Source organism: Canis aureus, chromosome 31 (genome assembly GCF_053574225.1).
Source record: "Canis aureus isolate CA01 chromosome 31, VMU_Caureus_v.1.0, whole genome shotgun sequence".
Lineage (NCBI taxonomy): Eukaryota > Metazoa > Chordata > Mammalia > Carnivora > Canidae > Canis > Canis aureus.
Genome location: NC_135641.1, coordinates 9621583 through 9644408, shown reverse-complemented (window position 1 = coordinate 9644408; position 22826 = coordinate 9621583). Strand labels below are relative to the sequence as shown.

The 22826-nt window shown below is 43.1% G+C and overlaps 1 protein-coding gene across 13 annotated transcripts in view; it reads right to left on the bottom strand.

Moving 5' to 3' along the window:
- The window catches only part of SEMA5A (semaphorin 5A), a 474025-nt gene that overhangs the window by 13971 nt on the left and 437228 nt on the right, over window positions 1-22826 (bottom strand). For 12 of the 13 annotated variants that reach the window (XM_077879611.1, XM_077879602.1, XM_077879610.1 and 9 more), the window contains 5 exons: window positions 16489-16714; window positions 12878-13096; window positions 3852-4022; window positions 2156-2311; window positions 738-785 (listed from right to left, as the gene is read on the bottom strand). In XM_077879611.1, the coding sequence (XP_077735737.1) occupies window positions 738-785; window positions 2156-2311; window positions 3852-4022; window positions 12878-13096; window positions 16489-16714 (820 nt within the window). The remainder of the gene's footprint in view (window positions 1-737; window positions 786-2155; window positions 2312-3851; window positions 4023-12877; window positions 13097-16488; window positions 16715-22826) is intronic. The other variant, XM_077879613.1, reaches the window with a different exon arrangement.

Below are 22826 nucleotides of genomic sequence, written 5' to 3'. Positions count from 1 at the left end.
GGTATTTTTAGGTCACCAGCCGAATGTATAAATACGTGGTCTTGGTGTGGATATTGGCTCTGATTACCAAGGGTGGGCAGAGAATGGGCTTTGATCAATGGACAGTTAGCCCCTCCTGCCCAGACAAGTAAACACAGACATAAAGTCCAAATTTAGCATGAACTGGAACCAGAGAATGTAATTTTTGTCATCCAGGTTTGCAGAAAGTTTCAACAACACCTCTAGAGATGTAGGTATAATCTCATGCCTCATTACAATTTTGTCATTCCAGCCTGGAAGTCTGAGGCTGGCTGCCATGTATTTGCACTATATGTATAAAAAAATGCTTGAGTTTTACTCATGAGAAATTTAACTACAGCTAATATCAAGATCACTCGTTCACAAAGCTTATTATCATCCACCAAAATCACCTGAAAAGCTTATTAAACCACAAAGTGCTGGGCCCCCCTCAGAAAGGTTCTGATTCTACAGATTGAAGCAGGACCTGAGAATCTGTATTCCTATCAGCACTCACGGGGATGCTGATGATGCTTAGTCTAGGTACCACACCTGAGAACCACTGACCCAGATGTCAAATACTGACTTTTTGCATTTGTACTGCCAAAGTTTAAGGTGTTTGGATCAAGAGTTTCTCCATTCTGTTTTTCTTGGGCCAAGCATCATATGACACATACGGGGAAAGAAATGATCAGAAAATACCAGAAATCAATTAAAAATTAGTTAAAAAGAGAACTTACCCCCACACCTTTTCTCTTCTACACTACTGGATCTTGCCACAGATACTTCTGGAAAAAGAATTAAATCATGATGTGTAAAGGGTGTTGGAAAGAAAGACCACATCAATGATTGATTCACTTACAGAATGTCTAATGATTTCAAGTTTTATGTGAGTCAAAATTCAAAGCCCGATAAATTGTTTAAAAAAATTGCATGTTTCTTTGTTTTAACCAACCTGAGATGTATTTGGCCAAGGTTATCTGGATTGGAAAGGAGTGAGATTCATTATCACAGAAAGAAAACGCGATGGTCCTTTGGGTTGAAACCAGGGCACAATTTCAAAATAAGGCCAGAGTATGTGCTGATTTTCTGTTACCAATATATTATGCCAGTTGTGGACCCCAAAGAGTTGGTGTTGGTGTCCTTGTCTCTGATCAAAGCCAGCATCGTCAAATTCTCTGCACAGGGGGACCAACCCACCAGAGCTTGAAGGAAACTGCCATAACTCTTTGCCATGACACACATTAAATACCCAAGTAAAATGCCAATAAAAAAACAGATCCTGGAAATGTTTTAACCCACAGGGGTCAAACACCATTTCAGGAGATTGGAGACATTATTCTTTCCTGTACTGATTTTTCAGTGGGTAACAAGAAAGTGTGCAATATGTCTATGGTCAAAAAGGAAAACATCACAATAAACAGCATTTCTATACCATACACAATGGAGGCGCCTTATAAGACTAAAGCTAATAATTTTCTCTGAAATACAGTTACCATTTACAAAAGTGGAAGAAAACAAGGCAATTATCTATTATTGCCTTGTAAGAGGCTGGTCTCTGCTTTGGTCTATAGCATAGTCCTAACCCACACTGGACATATACAAATGATTTGTAAGTACCTAACACCATGCCTACAGTGAACATGTGACAGATGACTTGCTATGATCAATAACTGACCATCAATTTCACATGGAAAAGCCAATAGCCAAAGAGCCAGCCAGTCTCTTCTCCAAGATGAGAGCCATGGTAGGTTTCCATCTTCCCAAGTATATTAAGGTTGCATGAAGAACTGGCCTTTTTAATCTGTGCAAACACATGCACACAGCACTGCAAAAGCATTTAACCTAATGTTAAAATAACAAAATAATCTATTTTGATTTTTTGAGCAAAATTGTCACACCATGTTATAGTCAGTAAATTGTAGAAGGCATCGTGTTAAAAAAAAAATCTTAAAATTCATGGTGTAAATTCAAGCCTCAACCCACAGTTATCTGTAAATCTACTGACTAATTACCTTGAAACCACAGAGTTGATAGAATCATCTCTGTTTCACCAAACAAGACCTCGAAGGACAGATAAAACTTCCATCTGTGAATCATTTCCTTTCTAAATGATGGAAATGATTTTGTTCACACTGATAAGGCTCTCTGCCCTTACCTGGGACGAAATTGGAATCGAAAACACAAGGGCGGCTCTCTGTGGTGTTTCCAGAACACTGACTGCCCACAGGGAACAGAAGAATGCATTGGCGGGCACGGACCTGGACCCCAGACACGGCACATTCAGACCAGTCTGACCACTCTGACCAGCTCTCTGCAGTGACCAGAAGAGGGGAGATGCAACAACAAAGCCACTGCGATCAATCAACCTGGAAGCACTGTAGGTCACACACATTACTTTAAGTTTTCATATTACATTTTTAATGGGTCTATGTATAAATATGATGAATGCGCCTCCTCTGAGCACTCAGATAAATTATATAGGGCATGAATAAAAGAGCTCGTAGACCTTTGATAAAAATTAATATACTTAAAATACATTTTCTAAAATCCATGTTATTTTAATGTTTTAAAGTAACTACTAGACACTAAATAAGCTAATTCATGAGGTCCAGCTGTGCAGAGACGGTCATGGTGAGGGGAAAGAAATCTTCAAGGCAGACACCATTTCCCACAGGGCTGTGCTCCTCTGTAAGAGCAGCCCTTAAATGCTTTCCTGCAAAAATTCCTACAGGTCTTAGAGCTTGGGCAAGAGAAGTGACAGTGCATGAATGAGAAAGACCTGGTTGCTGAGAGGAGTTTCCAGCTACTACAAATACCTTCCCTTCTGTTACAAAAACAATTCTGCAGAGTCAATATACTGAAGTCAGGCTGTACTTGCAGAATTTATTTCATCCCATGTTTACTATTGCCTGTGTGCCTAAGATCATTGCACGACTCGGGTTAAGGTCCAAAGCTGAGTGATATAAGGTCATTTCACCCTGAAGTGGAAAATTTGCTAGGATTTGTTAAATTCACCCAGGCTTATGGATGTGTAAAAAGAGAACAATACTCATGTTTTAAGTAAGGAGGTTAAAAAATGTGCTCTCAGCATTATTAGGAAGTATTATTAAACAAATCAAAAAGATATTTTTGCACACAGTTTGCTTTTTTCCTTCTTTTTAAATTTCAGCATCATCTTTGCAGTACAGGGAAAATTCAGAAATCAAACTTGTGCCTTGATTCAATGTAAAGAGGTTTCATTTTTTCTGTAAAAATGGGTAAAGCACCAGGTTTGGGGATGACTGTGAGTATCTGGTTTCTAGGCACTTTTCAATACAGAGGGAAGCTTCCAGAAAGATTTGCAGGAGCAAGTTAGAAAATAAAAAGTATGACTATTTCAAAGTCAAAGTTAGACTCAGAAGAGGGTGTCTCATTTTCATTCCAACTGGCTTCCATGTCTCTGGACAAGACGGGTTATTGGATGGGGAAGCTGTTGCAGTGTATCCCCTGGGCACCTGTGCTAGCCAGCCTCGAGGCTTGGATTCCCCCAAACCCTTGGACCTGAGGCCAGGTCCTTCACAAGTGTTCTCCTTGCTCCCCACCCTGATTTTCAGATTCCATTACCAGGTTAAACCTTTTAATAATGCCTTGTTAGAACCAGTTTCTGTTAACTAGTTGTGAAACCATGGCATGGTGAGAACTCTTCTATAGTAGAACAAAGTGGTCTGAAGTCACTTGGTGGAAAACAGTGCGGGACTGAGGTGTTCCCTTCTTTCAGTATTTGCTCTTATGAGCTATCATCAATTTCACGGTTTCTAAATCAAGGTTGGGAAGGGGTGAGTCTACCGCAGTCATGCGGTCAGGTTGCTTACCCGGGCAGGGGTCCGTGTTGCAGACTGCCTCCTCCGTGTGAAGCCCCAGGCAGATGTCTCCTCCGTAGGCTGGGGCTGGGTTTGTGCATGAGCGGGTCCTCATGTAGTGTCCACCGCCACATGTCGCTGAGCATTTTGACCAGGGAGACCAGCAAGACCACACGCCATCCACTGGGAAGGGACACAAATTCACATCACTTCTGAAAGTCCAAATCTGAGCAATCCGATGCGGCTGCAGATGGGATGTGCCTTACAGGAGGGCATCTGTGCACACCCCTGACTGCTCACGGGGCTGTCTGTGGTCTTCCTCCTGGGGAGGAAACCAGTTTTGCACATTTCTCCCTATGCTTTCTCAGTTCCTTTTACTTATTCTTTCAGGAAATATTTCTAAACATACAATATGTAAGCATGAAGAGAGCCAAGGGATGCTATGTATGTAATACAGGATCCCAGTTCCCGGGAAGGACCACAAGCTGTGTTCCGTAGTCATTCAGGTGAAGGCCAGCTACTTCTCCCCTTTGCTAAGCACACAGTCTACCTGGGGTCAAGGAAAAGCAGCTGTAGTCACAGGCTTCCTTTCCAACTGGGTTACGCTGTGCTCCACAACGGGGGGATAGAGAAAAGCTAATGGGTCCCAGGAGGAACTGTGAGGGGTGCTCCGGAGCTGCAGGCCTCAAACAACCAAACTGAGCATGAACCATGTGGACTTGGTGGTGTGATTACAGGGGAGCCATACGAGAGGAACCCCAGTATTCACAGCCAGACTTCAGGATGATTATGGAGGTGAGTCCTACCATGTGGACATGAGGCATAACTGGTTCCAGGGCCAGCCACTGGTAACCCAGAGCGTGTCCCTGTTTGCTCCAGCCCAGGCTCCTGACACTTGTGCATAGACCTCCTGAGTGCTGGAATCGGCAGCCCGCCTCAATCTGGGACCTCGGTGCTGGTCCTGCATTAACTGATGTTGCTAAAACTGGCACCTCACCCTGGCTTCAGTCTCCAATACTGTCCCATCCGACCTGCTATTTATCTAATTCCTGAAGAGTGCTCCCTCTTGCTAGCCAGCCCCATTTTTTTTGGTAGAGGCCTAGAACAAAGCTGCAGGACTTTGTCAACCTGGCATTAGACGCATCAGTGGGCAAAAGCAGGCATCACCACAGCCGGCTAAATTAAAAGGCTAATGAGAGACTTACTATTACCATATGTATATAGTTTATTTTCTCTGTATCCTACATAAAAAGAAAACAGAACGGGGCACCTGGGTGGCTCAGTTGGCTGAGCATCTGACCTTGTTTCATTCAGTTTATGATCTCAGGATCCAAGGATCGAGCCCCTCATGGGGCTCCATGCTCAGTGGACAGTCTGCTTGTCCCTCTGTCCACCCCCTGTTCATATTCTCTTTCACAAATAAATAAATAAAATCTTAAAAAAAACAGAAGCAATCATGAGAAGCAATGCTAAAGTTGTTCAGGATGCAAGGTTGTTTTGACTAGAATCACATCATTTGTATTTTAATATATCCACCATGATTTAACACATCTTTATGGAGTAATATTTTTCTTCAGATACAGGCATAGGTAAAAAGAAAGTATTTTTGAGAAACATGAGCAGGAATTTCATTTTTAGGATATTTGTATCTGCAAAAAAGTAGAAACAAAACAGAAATCAAACATTTAAACCTAATTTTAAAGTGAGTTTGTGACCTAATTGGGAACTTCATGATTGAAAAGTTCACACATTACCCCTAATAGGCAATGAGATAGACTAGGAAGAAAGGGGGAACCAGGCACGTATCTGTCACTGGATGAAGTACTAGTAAAAGGAGGCAGAACTGTCAAAGTTTCAAAAATCTCCTCCCATGTCTCTTCTTACTGGAGGGATGCTTGCTGGCAGTGTTCCTCTGTAACCTGAGCTGAAGTTTGGTCTGTAGCACATATGCTTGCACACCCTAAAGGAAGGTGCTCACAAGACATAGTGCCTTAGAATAACAGGTATCAAAGAGCCTGGGTGTCTGAATGTACACAAGATAGTCTGGAGCTCATCAAGGTCTAGTGTGTCATCTAGATGGTGCTGGAACCCAACTTAGAACCAACCATGTGACTGGAGGATTCTTACTTTTGTATCTCATGATAGATCTGTTGGCCAGTGGCCAATAGGGGCATGAAACAATGCTCAACATCACTAATTATCAGGGAAATGCAATTCAAAACCACAGTAAGACATCACCTCACACCTGCCAGGAAGGAGATTCTAAAAAGAAAAGCGATAGATAATAATGTTGGTGAGGAATTGGAGAAACCAGAATCCCAGCACATGGTTGGCGCAAATGCAAACTGGTGCAGCCACTAGGGAAAGCAGTATGGTGGTTCCTCAAAAAATTCAAAAAGGAACTACTGTATGATCCAGCAATCCCACTTCTGTGTATAGACAGCTGAAAAAATTGAAATCAAGATCTCAAAAAGATATCTGCACTCCCATGCCCATTGCAGGATTATTCACAAAAGCCACCATATGTTGCTGTACGACACTGTGTCTCTAGATAACAGTACTGTCTTGTGCACTTAAAGATTTATTAACAGGGGTGCCCGGGTGGCTCAGTCTGTTGAGCATCTGGCTTTTCGTTTCGGCTCAGGTTATGATCTCAGGGTCGTGAAATCGAGCCCCGTGTTGGGCTCTGTGTTCAGCAGGGTGTCTGCTTGAGATTCTCTATCCCTCCCTCTGTTCCCCCACCCCACCTGCTCTCTCACTTGCTCTGTCACTCAAGTAAATAAACAAATCCTTTAAAAAAATAAACATTTGTTAACAGGGTGGCTCTCACGTTGAATATTCTTACTACAATAAAAAATGTTAAAAAAATTTAAAAACAAACCAAAGATAAGATGTTTTCATTCATAATCATTCTTTTTTTTATAAATTTATTTTTTATTGGTGTTCAATTTGCCAATATATAGACTAACACCCAGTGCTCATCCCATCAAGTGCCCCCCTCAGTGCCCGTCACCCAGTCACCCCCACCCCCCGCCCACCTCCCCTTCCACCACCCCTAGTTTGTTTCCAGTGTTAGGAGTCTTTCATGTTCTGTCTCCCTTTCTGATATTTACACTCATTTTTCTCCTTTCCCCTTCATTCCCTTTCACTATTTTTTATTTTCCCCAAATGAATGAGAACATATAATGTTTGTCCTTCTCTGATTGACTTATTTCACTCAGCATAATACCCTCCAGGTCCATCCACGTTGAAGCAAATGGTGGGTATTTGTCGTTTCTGATGGCTGAGGAATATTCTATTGTATACATAGACCACATCTTCTTTATCCATTCATCTTTCGATGGACACCGAGGCTCCTTCCACAGTTTGGCTATTGTGGACATTGCTGTTATCAACATCGGGGTGCAGGTGTCCCGGCGTTTCATTGCATCTGAATCTTTGGGATAAACCCCCAGCAGTGCAATTGCTGGGTCATAGGGCAGATCTATTTTTAACTGTTTGAGGAACCTCCACACAGTTTTCCAGAGTGGCTGCACCAGTTCACATTCCCACCAACAGTGTAAGAGGACTCCCTTTTCTCCGCATCCTCTCCCACATTTGTGGTTTCGCCTTGTTAATTTGCCCCATTCTCACTGGTGTGAGGTGGTATCTCATTGTGGTTTTGATTTGTATTTCCCTGATGGCAAGTGATGTGGAGCATTTTCTCATGTGCTTGTTGGCCACGTCTATGTCTTCATCTGTGAGATTTCTGTTCATGTCTTTTGCCCATTTCATGATTGGATTGTTTGTTTCTTTGCTGTTGAGTTTAATAAGTTCTTTATAGATCTTGGAAACTAGCCCTTTATCTGATATGTCATTTGCAAATATCTTCTCCCATTCTGTAGGTTGTCTTTGAGTTTTGTTGACTGTATCCTTTGCTGTGCAGAAGCTTCTTATCTTGATGAAGTCCCAATAGTTCATTTTTGCTTTTGTTTCTTTTGCCTTCATGGATGTATCTTGCAAGAAGTTACTGTGGCCGAGTTCAAAAAGGGTGTTGCCTGTGTTCTCCTCTAGGATTTTGATGGAATCTTGTCTCACATTGAGATCTTTCATCCATTTTGAGTTTATCTTTGTGTATGGTGTAAGAGAATGGTCTAATTTCATTCTTCTGCTTGTGGATGTCCAATTTTCCCAGCACCATTTATTGAAGAGATTGTCTTTTTTCCAGTGGATAGTCTTTCCTGCTTTGTTAAATATTAGTTGACCATAGAGTTGAGGGGTCATTTCCGGATTCTCTATTCTGTTCCATTGATCTATGTGTCTGTTTTTGTGCCAGTACCACACTGTCTTGATGACCACAGCTTTGTAGTACAACCTGAAGTCTGGCATTGTGATGCCCCCAGCTATGGTTTTCTTTTTTAAAATTCCCCTGGCTATTCGGGGTCTTTTCTGATTCCACACAAATCTTAAAATAATTTGTTCCAACTCTCTGAAGAAAGTCCATGATCACTTTCTAATCATGCAGCATCTAATGCTCACACACGAGGAAGCCGATAAGCTAATGTCTGCAACCTACCTTGTGAAATTTCAAACAGTATTCATTCCCATGCACATTTCAACTAATATTCGAAGCATTATCTCATCTAGCCTAATTAATGCTACCCTGCCCATTCACACCACCTGTCCTCTTGGTATCATGAAAAAGTCCCCTCGCACAGAACTTGTTTGCTAAAACATTCCCATGTGCCAGTTTAAACCACAAGATCACATCTGCCTTTCCCAATTTCAACTGCAATTTCATTGTCCTAAGGGATATGGTCAGAACTGGGGAAAGAGACCTCAACCTCTTCTCAGAGCACTGACTCTGGACTCAGGGGGTATGGTGCTTTGTACTGGATGAAAAATGATACTGCATTTTGAAGTAATGTTTCATATTAGGAACGCTAAAGTATTTCCAAAATAGAAATCATAGAGTATTAAGAAGCTTCAGGACAGAGCCTTCACTGCCAGGGAGATGCAGAGCCTGGTGGGGAAAGAGGAACACTGAAGCCAAGGAGAGAAAACAAACATAGCCAGGATGCAAGGCATGGCACAGACAGGAAACTGAGAGGGGCTGGGCACCTGCAATTTTCCTTTCCTGCTGCATAAACTATGCTAGTCTAGCCGGATAACCACACTGGTGGGAATAATAACTCAGTATTGCACCACCACCATGGGGGGTGTTCTAGTAATATGGATGGAACCACAGAGGGGTGAGGACGCAGAGGGGATGGGTGGGGAACTATTGTATGACCAGGAGGCTGAGCCCAGGGTCAGGCCCAGTTCAGGGCTTCACGTAGCTCCGGTCACATTGCTAGAAGTCCTGTGGGAATCTCTTCTTGGCCAAGAGAGACCAGGTCAGAGGAAGATCAGACAAATACACAAAGGCTCAGATCCCAGTTTCTTGCAAGGATCAAAGCAATTAATTGCAGGGAATTATTTCTGATAAAATGAAATTAATACATGAGGTACACTTGATAGAAGAGGATGACAATTCTTATTCACAGGAAAATAAGAATGATGGCCACACACACACACACACACACAAAGAACGATGGCCACAGAAAGGACAATTACTAGCGATCTGAAGAGCAAAGCAAAACAAAATGATTACTGTCTGAGTGTCAGGCATCCTGTGGGCTGTGAGAGATAGAAAGTTCTGCATTTATATTCCTCCAGGGCGTGGGTGTATTTGACACTATTTCCCCAGAGTCCTGAGGCTTCGGCCACACCGGTCTTCACTGTAAGACAGCAGTGCTCTGGGCTCCTCCAAGAACCTCTGGGCAGAACCGTCCTACACTGGCTGCCCTTCCCCAACCCCGCCAAGTAGCCTCAGCGCTCCCTCTGGACAAAATATAAGTCTTAGGATCCTTTAGTGTCACTCAAGGCTTACAGAACACAGTGTGGACTCAAGGATTTCATGAAGAGAAAAGCATGGAGCACTCTCAGCTCAGCCCTGGTGTCTAACACACGTTATCTACAGAACACACAGCTTCCAGAACTCATCATTTTGATTCAGAGTCGGCACTCTATTACATTGTCACTCAGTGCCCCTCTTCCCTCATACAGATGGTTTTCAGCCATCTGTCTATCTTCTATCTATTTATCTATCTATCATCATCTATCCTCTCACTTGAATTTGAATATTTTTCAGTAACACAAACTATGTATTGTTTCTACCTTTGTAGGCCAAGGTCTGGAATCCTTAGTTCTGAAACAAACATGGACTGAAAAACAGGAGAGAAGAAAGACCAAGCTATTTCTCAATGTTGGAGGAAAATTATACAGGTGAAGTTACTATCAGATAAATCCACAGAAAGGGAAAAAGGATCATTTCAACATAATCTTGACTTTAAAACCTTATGGAAGTTTATTATGCAAATTGGACTAGAGATCAAATTTTTCATTGATTGATTTAAAAGACTTTACATTCATCTAGCCTTAGATTTCAAATTTAATCAGGACAAAAGTGGTTTTTAAATAAGATACAGTGCCTATGTGTAACTGCTCTTTATGGACCCAATGGGACTAAAGATGAGTACATTCACAGGGAGGACAGTGTCCTAAATGAGGTAAAAATGGCACTCTCACTGGCAGAGCAGCTCAGCATCCACATCACGGAGTGGTTCCAGCCCCTCTTTGCCAAGTTACACTCTGTCGTGTGTTTAGGAATTTTCTAGAAGGTGGGAGAAAAGATAGATATTTGCTCAACTCAATCCCTTGAACTTGCTCATTCCCGAGTGGAAAGTGACAGGGGCCACTCTAAATATTTCCACAACCCTCTTTGGAATCTTGGTTTTCAGAAAGAAAATGAGGATGGAGCTATTTTGAGACATTAAGGTTATGTATACACAATACTGGCTTGACTATCAAATCAATTAAATAAAAACGGCCACCAGGTCATGTTAAGTGGTATCTCTGAGATGGGCCTGAGTCTTGCACTCAAGGACCAGAGTGGCGTCCAAATATTTGGAGGAGTCTGCATGCTCTGCTGACAGCATGTCTGGAGTGCAGGGAGGCGAGGGTGGATGGAGGGATCCTGACATTCCCTTGTAGCCCTCCCTGTTCAGTTTCTAACACGGATCCAAATCTAATGATGTCACCAAAGAACTCTCCTAGCACCAGGGAGGAATCCTACTCTCCATGCTGGGGCTGTGGGAAAGAACTGGCTCTGTGACCTTTCCCACCCCCTCAGCATCACTTGGCTGGGTGAGCCAAGTGGTTGGAGGGAAGAGTCTCCTGAGGCTGGAGAAATTCCGGCACAGTCAGTCTAGGAGGAGCGGAACAGCCATGAGAGCAGGGGCATTATTAGGATCCTCTGCCTCAGAGCTGAGAACTATGTATTTTCCATTTAAGGTACATTCACTCATTCATCCATCCACCTATCTATCCATCCACCAATTCACCTGCCACCCATACATCCATCATTCATCCACCCATCTTTTCATCGATCAATCCGCCCATCATCCATTCATCCTCCCGCCAACTCATCCATCCTTCATCTACCCATTCTTCCACCTATCTTTCCATCCACCAATTCACCTACCATCCATCCATCCATCCATCCATCCATCCATCTATCCATCACTCATCCATTCATCCATCCAAGAAATACTCACTGAACACTGCTACAAGTAGGTTCCTTGCTTAAGGAACTCAGAACCTTATTTGTACCTGCTGAAAAAAATGCTTTGCTCCCAGGCTTCTGTACCTTTAAAAACACTGTTATTTGATGTTGGGAATGACCCCTCCCCCACTCCTTATCCCTGTTCCTCTAGTGGGCCAACTCCTATCTGTCCTTCACCACCCAGCTCAGTGGCCACCTGATGAGGGTAGCTGCCAGGACTCCAGCTCCATGGGTCCTTGGCTGATGCAGTCACTACATCTTGTCACCAACCCAATAGCCAGTGACCATACTGGGTGGACACTCTTCACAGGATGCCTCCTCATGGACTCTGGGTTCCTCTCTGACCTGGACCACATCACTGTGCCCGCGTATTACCCTGTGGATGGTGCACAGTGAGCTACCCAAGAATGTTTGCTGACAAAGTGGAAGGAAGGAAGGAAGATCAAGTAACCAAGTGCTTGTTTTCTCATCATTCAGCGAACGGTCACTGATAGCTGTTTTGTGCGCACCAGGCCTGTGCTGGGAGCTGGGGGCACCGCAGTGAGCGTGATAGTCACAAAAGTGTCTGGAACCCTCATCGGGCAGAGTCCAAGGCAACATGCCCAGCCATAAACAGCGCTTGGTGGCTCCGGGGCATCCATGAAAGAGCCTATGGTTATGGGAACATCAGGTGGAATCAAATCAGGTGCCAGGGCTGTGCCCAGAGCTGTGACGGGAGGAGCACAGAGACGGCTAGAGCACTGCACTACAACAGGCAGCCCTGGGGACTGTCTGAACACAATGTCCTGTCCAGGAAGACGGAGGCTCCTTAAGCTCATTTATTAACCTTGTGCTCATCTGGAATAAAATGCCAGGTCTCAGGAGGAAGAGCCAGACAACACAGCCTCTGTCAGCCTCCGAGAGAGAAGAGTCTGTGTTTTGAGGAGTGAACTCAGGACTAAGTGGAGCCCTGTTGAGTGGGGACAGGAAGGGCTGGCTTGACAGGCCCCTGGTGGGTCACTCTTGACACCTGTCATTCTAGAGGAGGAATCTGTGGTATGGAGAGAAGGCAGTCCCCAGAGGGCTGGGCCCATCAGTTTGGGAGGAGGCCAGCCTCTAGTTTCGATGACACAGCACACCTCTCCATACCTTACCTAGGGCCCAGGATCCTTAGAGGGGCTCACGAGAATGTTTTAGTTTCTTTAAAATTAGGAGAAATAAATGAATATAACCCAGCCTACGTTATATCTATCTTTTTACCAATGACACTGAAAAATATAATCTGTGACTTTACATACCTATAATCTCAACCAGAAAGCCAGGGAAGCTGAGCAAGCCTCCCTGAACTAGAAGGTCTTCTAAGGCCCTTGATCTTTCAGATGTTTTCCAGATTATTTCCAGTCAATCAACTCACCTGGGCAGGGCAAAATGTTGCATTCCTGGTATTCTAGGGATGGGCCCAGGCAAGGCATCCCTCCATACTTGGGCTCAGGGTTGTTGCAAACACGCTTCCGGTTCCGGATGCCCCTGCTACAGTCACGGCTGCACTGTGACCACGATGTCCAGGCTGACCAAGCACCGTTGACGGTGTGGGCGGAGTACCTCCCAGCACGCAGGAAATCACCAGAAAGGCCTGCCAACGAAATGGCCCAAGTGTGATTCTGTTAGAAGTTCTTCGAGCCACTGCGGTCCAAACTAACTTTCACTCTATATCAGCTGCCCGCTTCATTCTATCATTACCTTTCCCAGATCTGCTGAGTACTTCCTATGCATTAGAAGATAAAAAACCTCTTTTACTTCGGGATGATAATCTCCTATAATTCCAGCTCCTTCCTCCGCAGTTGCTCTTATATAGGATGCAACTAAGAACCTGATTCATAAATGTGGTAACATCCTATGTCAGTCATAGATCTTAGGTTTGTAGGTCACTTATTTTTCTGAGAAACTTCTTACAAGGAAAACACACCTTTCTCACTTCCCTCGGGAGTTCTTTTTTTTTTTTTTTTTTTAAGATTTTATTTATTCATGAGAGACAGAGAGAGAATGGCAGAGACACAGGCAGAGGGAGAAGCAGGCTCCATGCAGGGAGCCCGATATGGGACTCGATCCCGGGACTCCAGGATCGCGCCCTGGGCCGAAGGCAGGCGCTAAACCGCTGAGCCATCCTGGGATCCCTCCCTCGGGAATTCTATAGCAAATGGTGCTGTATCGGATGAGGGGATGTTCACCATCGGGGACCTCTATCACTGGAGCATGATTCAGATGGTATTCTAAACCTGTTTCTCTACCGGTGAGCCTTTCCAAAGTGAATTCAGCCTGGTGAAAGGTGCAGAGCTCAGTGCCTCTGAATCACAGGCCACAGAGACAGGCGTCTGTTCAGGAACCATGCAGGGGGCGGAGCTCATGACCCAGAACTGAACACATCCCTGAACGAACTTGCACAGTGGCACACGCTCCCTTGAAGTTCAGGGCCTGCTACGCTTCCCCAGATACAGATATGGCCATAGAAGCAGCAGCAGTTGGGAGCTGTCTGGGTAGGAAAAGGCTCTGGATACCTAATGTGGATCTGGCCAACTCTGAGCACTCTACGCTCCCAAGCTCATTTAATTGGCCATAGTCAAAATTCCTGTTTGCTTTGATGAAAATGGCCACTCACTTAAAATATTAATAAATATTTGAATTTTCTCAAATGCTAGCAATGTGATTCAGGTTTTAACAAAAAAACTCTCCAAATACGCCATGGAGTTCACTGGGGAAGTGTGAGAAGGCAAACACCCCAAGAGTCCTGTCCAGGGCTGAGCGCCTTTGCCGTTTACTAAAAAATTCAGGCCCAGAAACCTCAGTAAGATGCTCTTTAGAGAAAATGTATTCGAAATGTCTTTCTGTGATGAGCCAATACCTTGTGGCTAATCAATACGGAACAGCTCTGCACAAGTAAACCTCATTTTGTGTGGTCAGAGGCAAAGAAGTTCAATTTTGTATTTTCAAGATGTCAATACCAAAATGTGTGGATGGTCATTAGGACTTGAAGCCCTCAAGACACAAAAAGATGAAGTACTTGTTAAGTCTTGCCCATGATATACTTTTGGAGGAAATACAGGGTATCTTTCATAAATGTATATCAAACTGTTTCTTAGTTTATATTGCTATCATCAAAAACAAACTCCAGCTTTTGGTTTTGTATGTATCTGAGAATAAAAGGGTAAAAAAAAAGATGTATGTTCAAAAAAGACAATGACATTCCTATGTAGGGAAACACTGTCACTCATTGTTTCTTTTTCACTTTGATGTCATAAGAAATAAGACAGTTCACCACCTGCACTGAAATAAGAGATTTAAGTACATAAATTGGAGACAGGGTTGCCAGAATTTGCAAATAAAATAGAGGAAGCCTGGTGAAATCTGAATTTCAGATGAACAACAAATAATGTTTTAGGGTAAGGACATCCCAAATATTGCATGGGGCACAGTTATCCTAAAATAGATTCATGGGGCATACTTATACTCAGGAAAATTCTGAGAAATATCTGAAATTCATCTTTAATGGAGAATTTTGTATTTCATGTCACAATCCCAATCACGATCACAAGATCGTCCCTTGTAAATCTTTATAATGGGGTCTCGGTTCTCCCTTGGTATTCCATCATATGTCTTTTCTTCTAACTAAAGCAGGAGTTTACAAAATTAGCAAGGGTGAAGATAATTTTGCTTGATTTTCTACATGTATAGGTGTTTATTTAAATTGTAGACCTAGTCACACAAAATTTTTCACTAAAGTGGACTTTTTCAAGAAATGACGAACCAGCTAATATTTAGTTGCTGAACTATAGTGAGCAGAATAATTTGAGGTCAGGAGGTGAGTCATGTCAGGACATACAACTGGGAGTGGCTCTTGATGGCAGCTGCCAGGCCTCCCAGCACACAGGCTGCAGATCCACCTGCCCCAGCCGATAGCAGCCTCCAGAGGAGGCATGGGGCCCTCACTCAGAGCCACCCCATGCAAGAGCTTCCTGCTGGCAATGCAAGAGGACATTTATCACACTCCCATAAATTTATCCTACCCATGGCAGCCCAAGGGGGCGGCTTACTACCTCTGTGGTTCATCAAGGCCACCCACTCTGGATCTAAGGAGCCCTCTCTCACGGTGACTGTGCTTTCTAGGTCACATTCATGTTGGGAGAACAAGGTGGAATCAGAAAGACAACGTGCTGAGAAAATGTTCCCGGTGGCCTAGTGCATGATGTTACTATCACTGTTCTCATCACACCATGCTCTGGGAACCATCTGTGAATGCCCATCTTCTTGTTAGAAGTGGACAGATCTTGGTAAAGTAGATGAGAGAGATGGAGGAGATGAAGAAGAAAGCAGAAATGGAGCTTTTTGGGACGACCAGACTCACCCCCTTCCTGTGGTAGAGACAGCTGAGCTCCAGACGGAGTAAGTGCATTGTTGGGGGAGAGATGCCCACGGAGCCCCAGGGCAGGCATGGGGGTGCATCTCTTAGTCTGTCTCAGAGCTTTCCTTACACTATTAGCATAGTATTGAAGGAATTAAAAGGACAGAGCAGTTTCAAAGACTATCAGAGGATTCTTCACAGGCTGAACTTCTGAGCAGAAAGACCCTTCTATAGACAGGTGCCCTTTCTTTGTTCAGTTTGGGGATAATTAAAGTAAAAGCTTATTTGCAGCTTATGTTTTTTGCGCCAGAAGATTTATGGAAGACCACTGAGCCCTCCTCAATATATTTTCTGACATTAAGTAAATCTGCCACAAACTTTTCTGGATCTATTAGACTATAGTGTTATTTTGAGGGCTGAATTTCCAGGACCACCTCAGTATATCATTCTTTCCCATCAATTTGCTATAAAGCCAGTTCTGCACTAGTGAGATCGTTACAAAGACAGCAAAGCCAAAAATAATCAAAAGGAGAACATCCCCTTGCTCTCCTGCGACCTGAGAGATGGGATCGATGCCTGTCTGTGGAAGTGGGTCAGTCCTGGGCAGGGGTAGGGGGGTCTCCGCTCACCGTCTGTGGAGCAGCCGCTGGTCCCATCACTGGAACAGTACCGCATCTCGATTCTTTGCCTTCCCACTTCCAGCAAATTCGGATCAGGCAGGCGGGCTTTGCATGTGTAGCGGAATCGCTGCTCATAGTGCCCCCCGTTGTCTGAGATGTTGACGGGTGTCCAGGGCGTCCAGGGCGTGGTCTTCTTCAGCTCGGGGCATGGGTTGGTGTTGCAAGGCTGGTACTCCTGGAAGAGAAAGGAATGACATGGGCTTGTCGTGCGGCACCAACAGAGTCCAGAGCTTCCTTTCTCTAAGAAAGACAGGGCTCTCTCCAACGTCCCATCCTGACACCTATCTGCTACTCTACAAAGTGAAAAACACAGTTTTGTCAAATTGGGCATTTAAGAGCATGTTTAGTGGTCAGGTCAACTGACAGAAAGAATCTGCATAGTTTCTCCTGTGCCAACGAGGAGAATGAGACGACAAATGTAACCGCATGTGAAAAAGAATGAGCCTATAAAAATCATCTACTTCGGGATCCCTGGGTGGCGCAGCGCTTTGGCGCCTGCCTTTGGCCCACGGCGCGATCCTGGAGACCCGGGATCGAATCCCACATCGGGCTCCCGGTGCATGGAGCCTGCTTCTCCCTCTGCCGGTGTCTCTGCCTCTCTCTCTCTCTCTCTCTCTCTCTCTGTGACTATCATAAATAAATAAAAAATTTTAAAAAATCATCTACTTCCCACTTTAGAAATTACCCTAACTGCTGATTATTCCGATGTTAAGCTGAGCCATTTTGTTTTAAAAAGGCTCAAAGTTAAAATGATGGGATCAAAAAATACATATTTTTTTGGACAACAGGATACTCAGTTTGAGATTAACGAGTATTTTAAGCTCCGGGATCACAGATGCTAAGTATTAGGGTAGAAGGGTATCCAAATACCACACACAATACATAGTAGCTTTTCGTATGTAAGTTTTCACAACATTTCCCTGGTTAATATCTGGGCAGCATTTCTCTATTTCCTCCCTTCTCTCCCTTATAAGCACAGGTGGGAGCGTCCTGGTTACTGAGCAGTGTACATTTGAAGGTCTGGCAAATGGGGCGTGAGGTGAGGGTGTTTGTGTGTGGAACTTAGGACTACAATGATAAAGTTTCTTAAAGATTTGGCAAGAATTATAAACATGGAATCTCCATAAAAAGTGCCACATATGAGGGGTATAAGGTTTGACCTTGGACACGGCACTGTTAGTTCTTCCATTTGAGGGAAGGTCATATCATTAGAGGGAAACTCACAACATATAATGGACTCAGTTATGACCATACTTGAAAAATGATTTTTATCAATGTTAAATATATATATATATATATATATATATATATATATATATATATATATATATATATAAAGTGTTAAATAGCCCTCTCAGCTTTTTTATGAAAAAGAGAACCACTCTATCTTTCCCCCATATCTTTTAGTTAAATATTTGCATGTTTATTCCCTGGATCTAACCACTAGGATTTTCCAGGATCAAGCATTATCCATTAACTGTGCTCTATGGAAAGAGAGGGTTTGTCCCTTTACTGCCTAACCCATCCCTGTGTCTGCAACATCGATGAAGACTTCCCATCTCCCATCATCTCAGTGCAGTCACACTGCTCTTTTGGTCAGATCCAAATCCAGTGTTTGCACTCATAACACCATCCACAGCTGAAGGATGTGGTGAACTGATGGGATTCTGTTCTTATCCATGTCTCTCGCACACCAAGTTTTTTGGGGGGTAGTCACTTAGATTCTATGAATTCGAAATTAATTCATCCTCCCTCCAATCAGGGATTTAGGCATCGTAAGAACTGTCCTTGTTGCCTTATGCTTTGAAAGAATACTCCTTTAATATGATATTCATGAGTTTCCAGTAGGAGAGAAAGTAGCTGCATGTGTCCCCACTGCCACCTCTATCTGGAAGCTGATTAAAATATGTATTTTGTCATTATTCTAATTACTATAACTACTTTTTTTTTACTAGTAATCCAGATTTTAAAAAATTCATAAGTAACAATATTCAGGAATTCTTCGTGTCTGTGTCATAGGCATTTAGCAGGAATCATGGAAAATGGTCACCACTGCGTCTGATTCCGTATCTTCTCGCCATTCCTTCCTGCACGTACTGGTGCGCCTCGTCTCCACACCAACACATACCAGGAAGACTGATGACTTCATTTCTCTGTGTTTATGGCATCTTTTATTATGGTATTATTTGGATGCTGCCTCCCAAAAGAAAAAAATAGCCCAATGAATGCCATAAAACCAATCATGTGAAAAACCAGACAGGACACTCAGGAGCCCTCTCGTTTCCTCTTGCAATGGAGGCCACGTGATGGGAACACAATAAACTCTCATCTGGGCTCTTCCAGGCTTACAGTGTGACAGCACTGCCAGTCTCAGGTTGAAGATGCCACATGCCACTGTCTTCCCCTTCATCACCCGGCACAACCTGGCAGGGCAGGTGTCCAAGGATCCTTGCTGAACAGACTCTGAATATACGTGGTATATAGACCCTGGCTACAAAGTACAGGTCTTTAAGATTAACAAGTTCATCAGTAAGATCCCACATCTTAAGAAACAAACATACAGGAGGCTCCCAATAACTCCTAGCTCTGTACACTAGAAATTTCACCTTTTTTATGGAGTGAAGTTTCAGTGTCGAAATACATGAATAGCAAATATATTTTAAAGCTAACTCAAGTAGCTGAGTTGGTCTCTGTGTGCTGGTGACAAGCCGAATGGGGGGCTCACGTGCCTCAGTGGTGGGCACGGCTCAAGGATAAAAATCAATTCGGGCTTCTTAGACCTAGCCTCTGATAACAAAGTTTTTTCTTCTGTTCATTGTCTTTTCATGGTATAAGGTTTACCAGGAGACTCAGAACTTCCCTTTTCACCTGCTTCTTGAGGGTTGATTGTGATGCATTCATTTAAGATGTCAAATTATGAAATGCTGAGAAATGGTATGACCACTCAGTTTCATATCAATGACCAAAAGTATGACCACTTCAGTGATTTGATTCAATGGTAAGTAGTTCTATGGCTCAGCTGAATCTGCATGCTACAATGTGCTGATGACTCATGGCAGTAAATACCCAACTCTGAATGCAATGTGAATAAAATTACATCCAATGCTAAAGATAGAAATTATTTTCAAAGAAATTTCAGGGAGCCAATTACTGTTACTTGCCACATAGGATTAATATTCTGGTGGAAAATTTAGGTAACAATGGTTATTAATATCAATCCCACTTTGGGTATATATCTGAAAAACTGAAGTCACCATCTTAGAGTGATATTTGGACTACCATGTTCACTGCAGCATTACTCACAGTAGCCAAGGTACGAGAACACAGTAAATATCCATCAACAGATGAATGGATAAACAAGATGTGGTATGTGTGTCAATATAATATATAATATACAATACAATTTATAATAATATCTAATATAAACTATAATACATACTCTGCAACCATAAAAAGGAAGGAAATCTCCCCATAGATTCAGGCTTTTATGCCTCAGGGTAGATTATTTGGGTCTTACGAGGCCCTCAAGGCTTATGACTAGTGATAAAAGTTGTTTTCCCCTGTATACATTTCATTCTAGAACATTCTCTAGCTTTCCTGAAGAACAAAGGGGGAACACAGTCACTAGGTTGTCAGCCATCCTACATTTAAATCTAATTTTCCTACAGTCACACACAGGTAGTATCATGATAATCCATGCAACATATGAAGGAGCATACTACCCAAACTTGGAGGTCTTCCCCACGTTTTCTTTTTCTTTTTTTTTTTTTTTTAAGATTTTATTTATTTACTCATACACACACACACACACACACACACACACACACAGAGGCAGAGACGCAGGCTCCACTCAGGGAGCCCGACGTGGGACTCGATCCTGGGTCTCCAGGATCACACCTCAGGCTGCAGGTGGCGCTAAACCGCTGCGCCACGGGGGCTGCCCTTCCCCACGTTTTCTCGTGACCAACCTTTCATGTGTACATCACAAGGTGATTATGAGGGTCAAATGAAATCATTAATATACAAATACTCTGTAAGCCACGAGAAGCTCTATGAATATAAGTCATTATTATTACTCTATGGGGAAGCCAAAGTCCAACATGGATATTCTGTCCCATGTCACTTTTCTTGACATCAAAGCACTGAGAAAATCCTTAATTAAAGAACTGATCCCAAGACCTGAGTACTGCTTTCAATTTATTTCAGGAAACAGATTGGCCCAATATTATCATTTAGAATGGAAATCTCTTCTTCGGTCCCCGAAAATCCCTGCAATAAGTGGAAAGAGTAAATGATATTTTCTGACAAAGAAAAGAAAGAGTAAATGGAAATGTTCAGAGGAGCTATCTCATCATGGTTTAGCTCAGGCCCTCAGAAAATATTTGCTGAAATACCAACTTCAAGGCCACCATCATCAGCCAGTGTTCCAGGACATCAGAAACTTTAAAGGCGGCAGGGGCAGAAAACCCTCATCTAAGAAGAGCAGGTGTGTTCAGGGGGAAGGCTGCTCTGCTCAGCAGTTGGATATGGGCACCCTTGGGAGGAGATGCCAGGGAGAGAAGGCTGGACCGCAGAACACAGAACACAGTGGAGGAGCAACAGCCCTGTTGCGGGGCTGACACTGCCCAAAAGGGTGACGGTTATTGAAAGACAGCAAATGGGGCCTCAGTGCTTCTTGGATGTGAATGAACCAAGGATATTCTGAAGCCTTTTGGGTGAGGAATCAGAGCATAAAAGCCTTGTTTGGAGTCAAAACTCCCATGAGACAATGACTTTCTAAAAACAAATCTGCCACTTGTGACAACCTGGATGGACCTCGAGGACATCATGCTATGTGAAACAAGTCTGGCAGGGAAGGACAAATTTGACATGCTATTGCTTCTATGTAGAATCTAAAAAGGACAGACTCAGAGGAACATAAATAGTGTGGTCGTTACTAGGTTGGGGAGATATGGGTCAAAGGGTATAAACTTCCAGCCATGAGGTTAACCAGTTTGGGGGTCTAATGGATAGCACAGTGATTATAGCTAATAATATTGTATCATGTAACATGATGATGGCTAAGAAAGGAGTTGTTAGGTGTTCTCACCTCAGAACAGAAATGGTAACCATGTGATGGGACCGGGGTGGTAGTTAATTCTACGGTGGCAGTGATTTGGCACTATATAAATGTATCAAATCAAATATGATACACTTTAAACTTACACAGAGTTATGTATTGATTATTTCTGGAAAAAAACGAAGCTGGAAAAGCATAAAAATAAATACAGGAAACAGTTGAGGACTAAGGACAAAATACAAACAAAGGGTCAAGAACAAGAAAAAAACCCAAGTGTTTCTAAAGCAATTTTGCACAATTCTCCAGACACATTTCCCATGTACTGTCTGTCCCTGTCAACAGTAAAAGAACCATCCATTTAAAGTTTAACCCAGGGGTGCCTGGATGGCTCAGCTGGTTGAGCATCTGACTCTTGATTTCAGCTCAGGTCATGGTCTCAGGGTCGTGAGATCGAGCCCTGCATTGGGTTCGGCACTTAGCAGAGAGTCTGTTTGAGATTCTCTCTCTCCCTCTGCATGCCTCCCACCCCCCCAAATAAAAAAAAAAAGAATAAATCTTAAAAAAAATTAGAGTTCAACCCAGAAGCTGGACCTATGGAGTCCATTCTCTCCTCCCATTTGAACTGGCTCTTTCCTAATTCAGGCCACTGTCACCTCACACCTGGTTCACAGAATCAAAGCATAAATTTCATTGAAGTTTGTCGATTTGGTTTTTTAAAATATTTTATTTATTTATTCATGAGAGACACACACAGAGAGAGGCAGAGACATAAGGCAGAGGGAGAAGCGGGCTCCCTGCGGGGAGCCCAATACAGAACTCAATCCCAGGACCCTGGGATCACACCCTGAGCTGAAGACAGATGTACAATCGCTGAGCCACCCAGGCATCCTCGAAGTATGTCTATTTGTAAGTCTGCTTTCACCCATAGGCTGCAAGTTTGTCAAGAGGAAGACTTTTGTCACATTTACTTTGTATTACCAATCTTAAGTATAGTATTTTTTTGGTGAATGTATAAATCATATTGATCATTTCACAAATAAGTGTATTCTGAGGGAATGTGCATAAATTTGGGGAACAGATTTAGGTGGTTAACAGGGGCTCTGTGTTTTTGCTGTTTATTTTTCCTTTGAAAAACGTTAAAGTATCTATATTCCATAGGTTGAAAGTAAAATAAATGGTGACAATTCAAGCAAAATTTTGATAGCTTGTGCTCAGCACAAACTAAGAA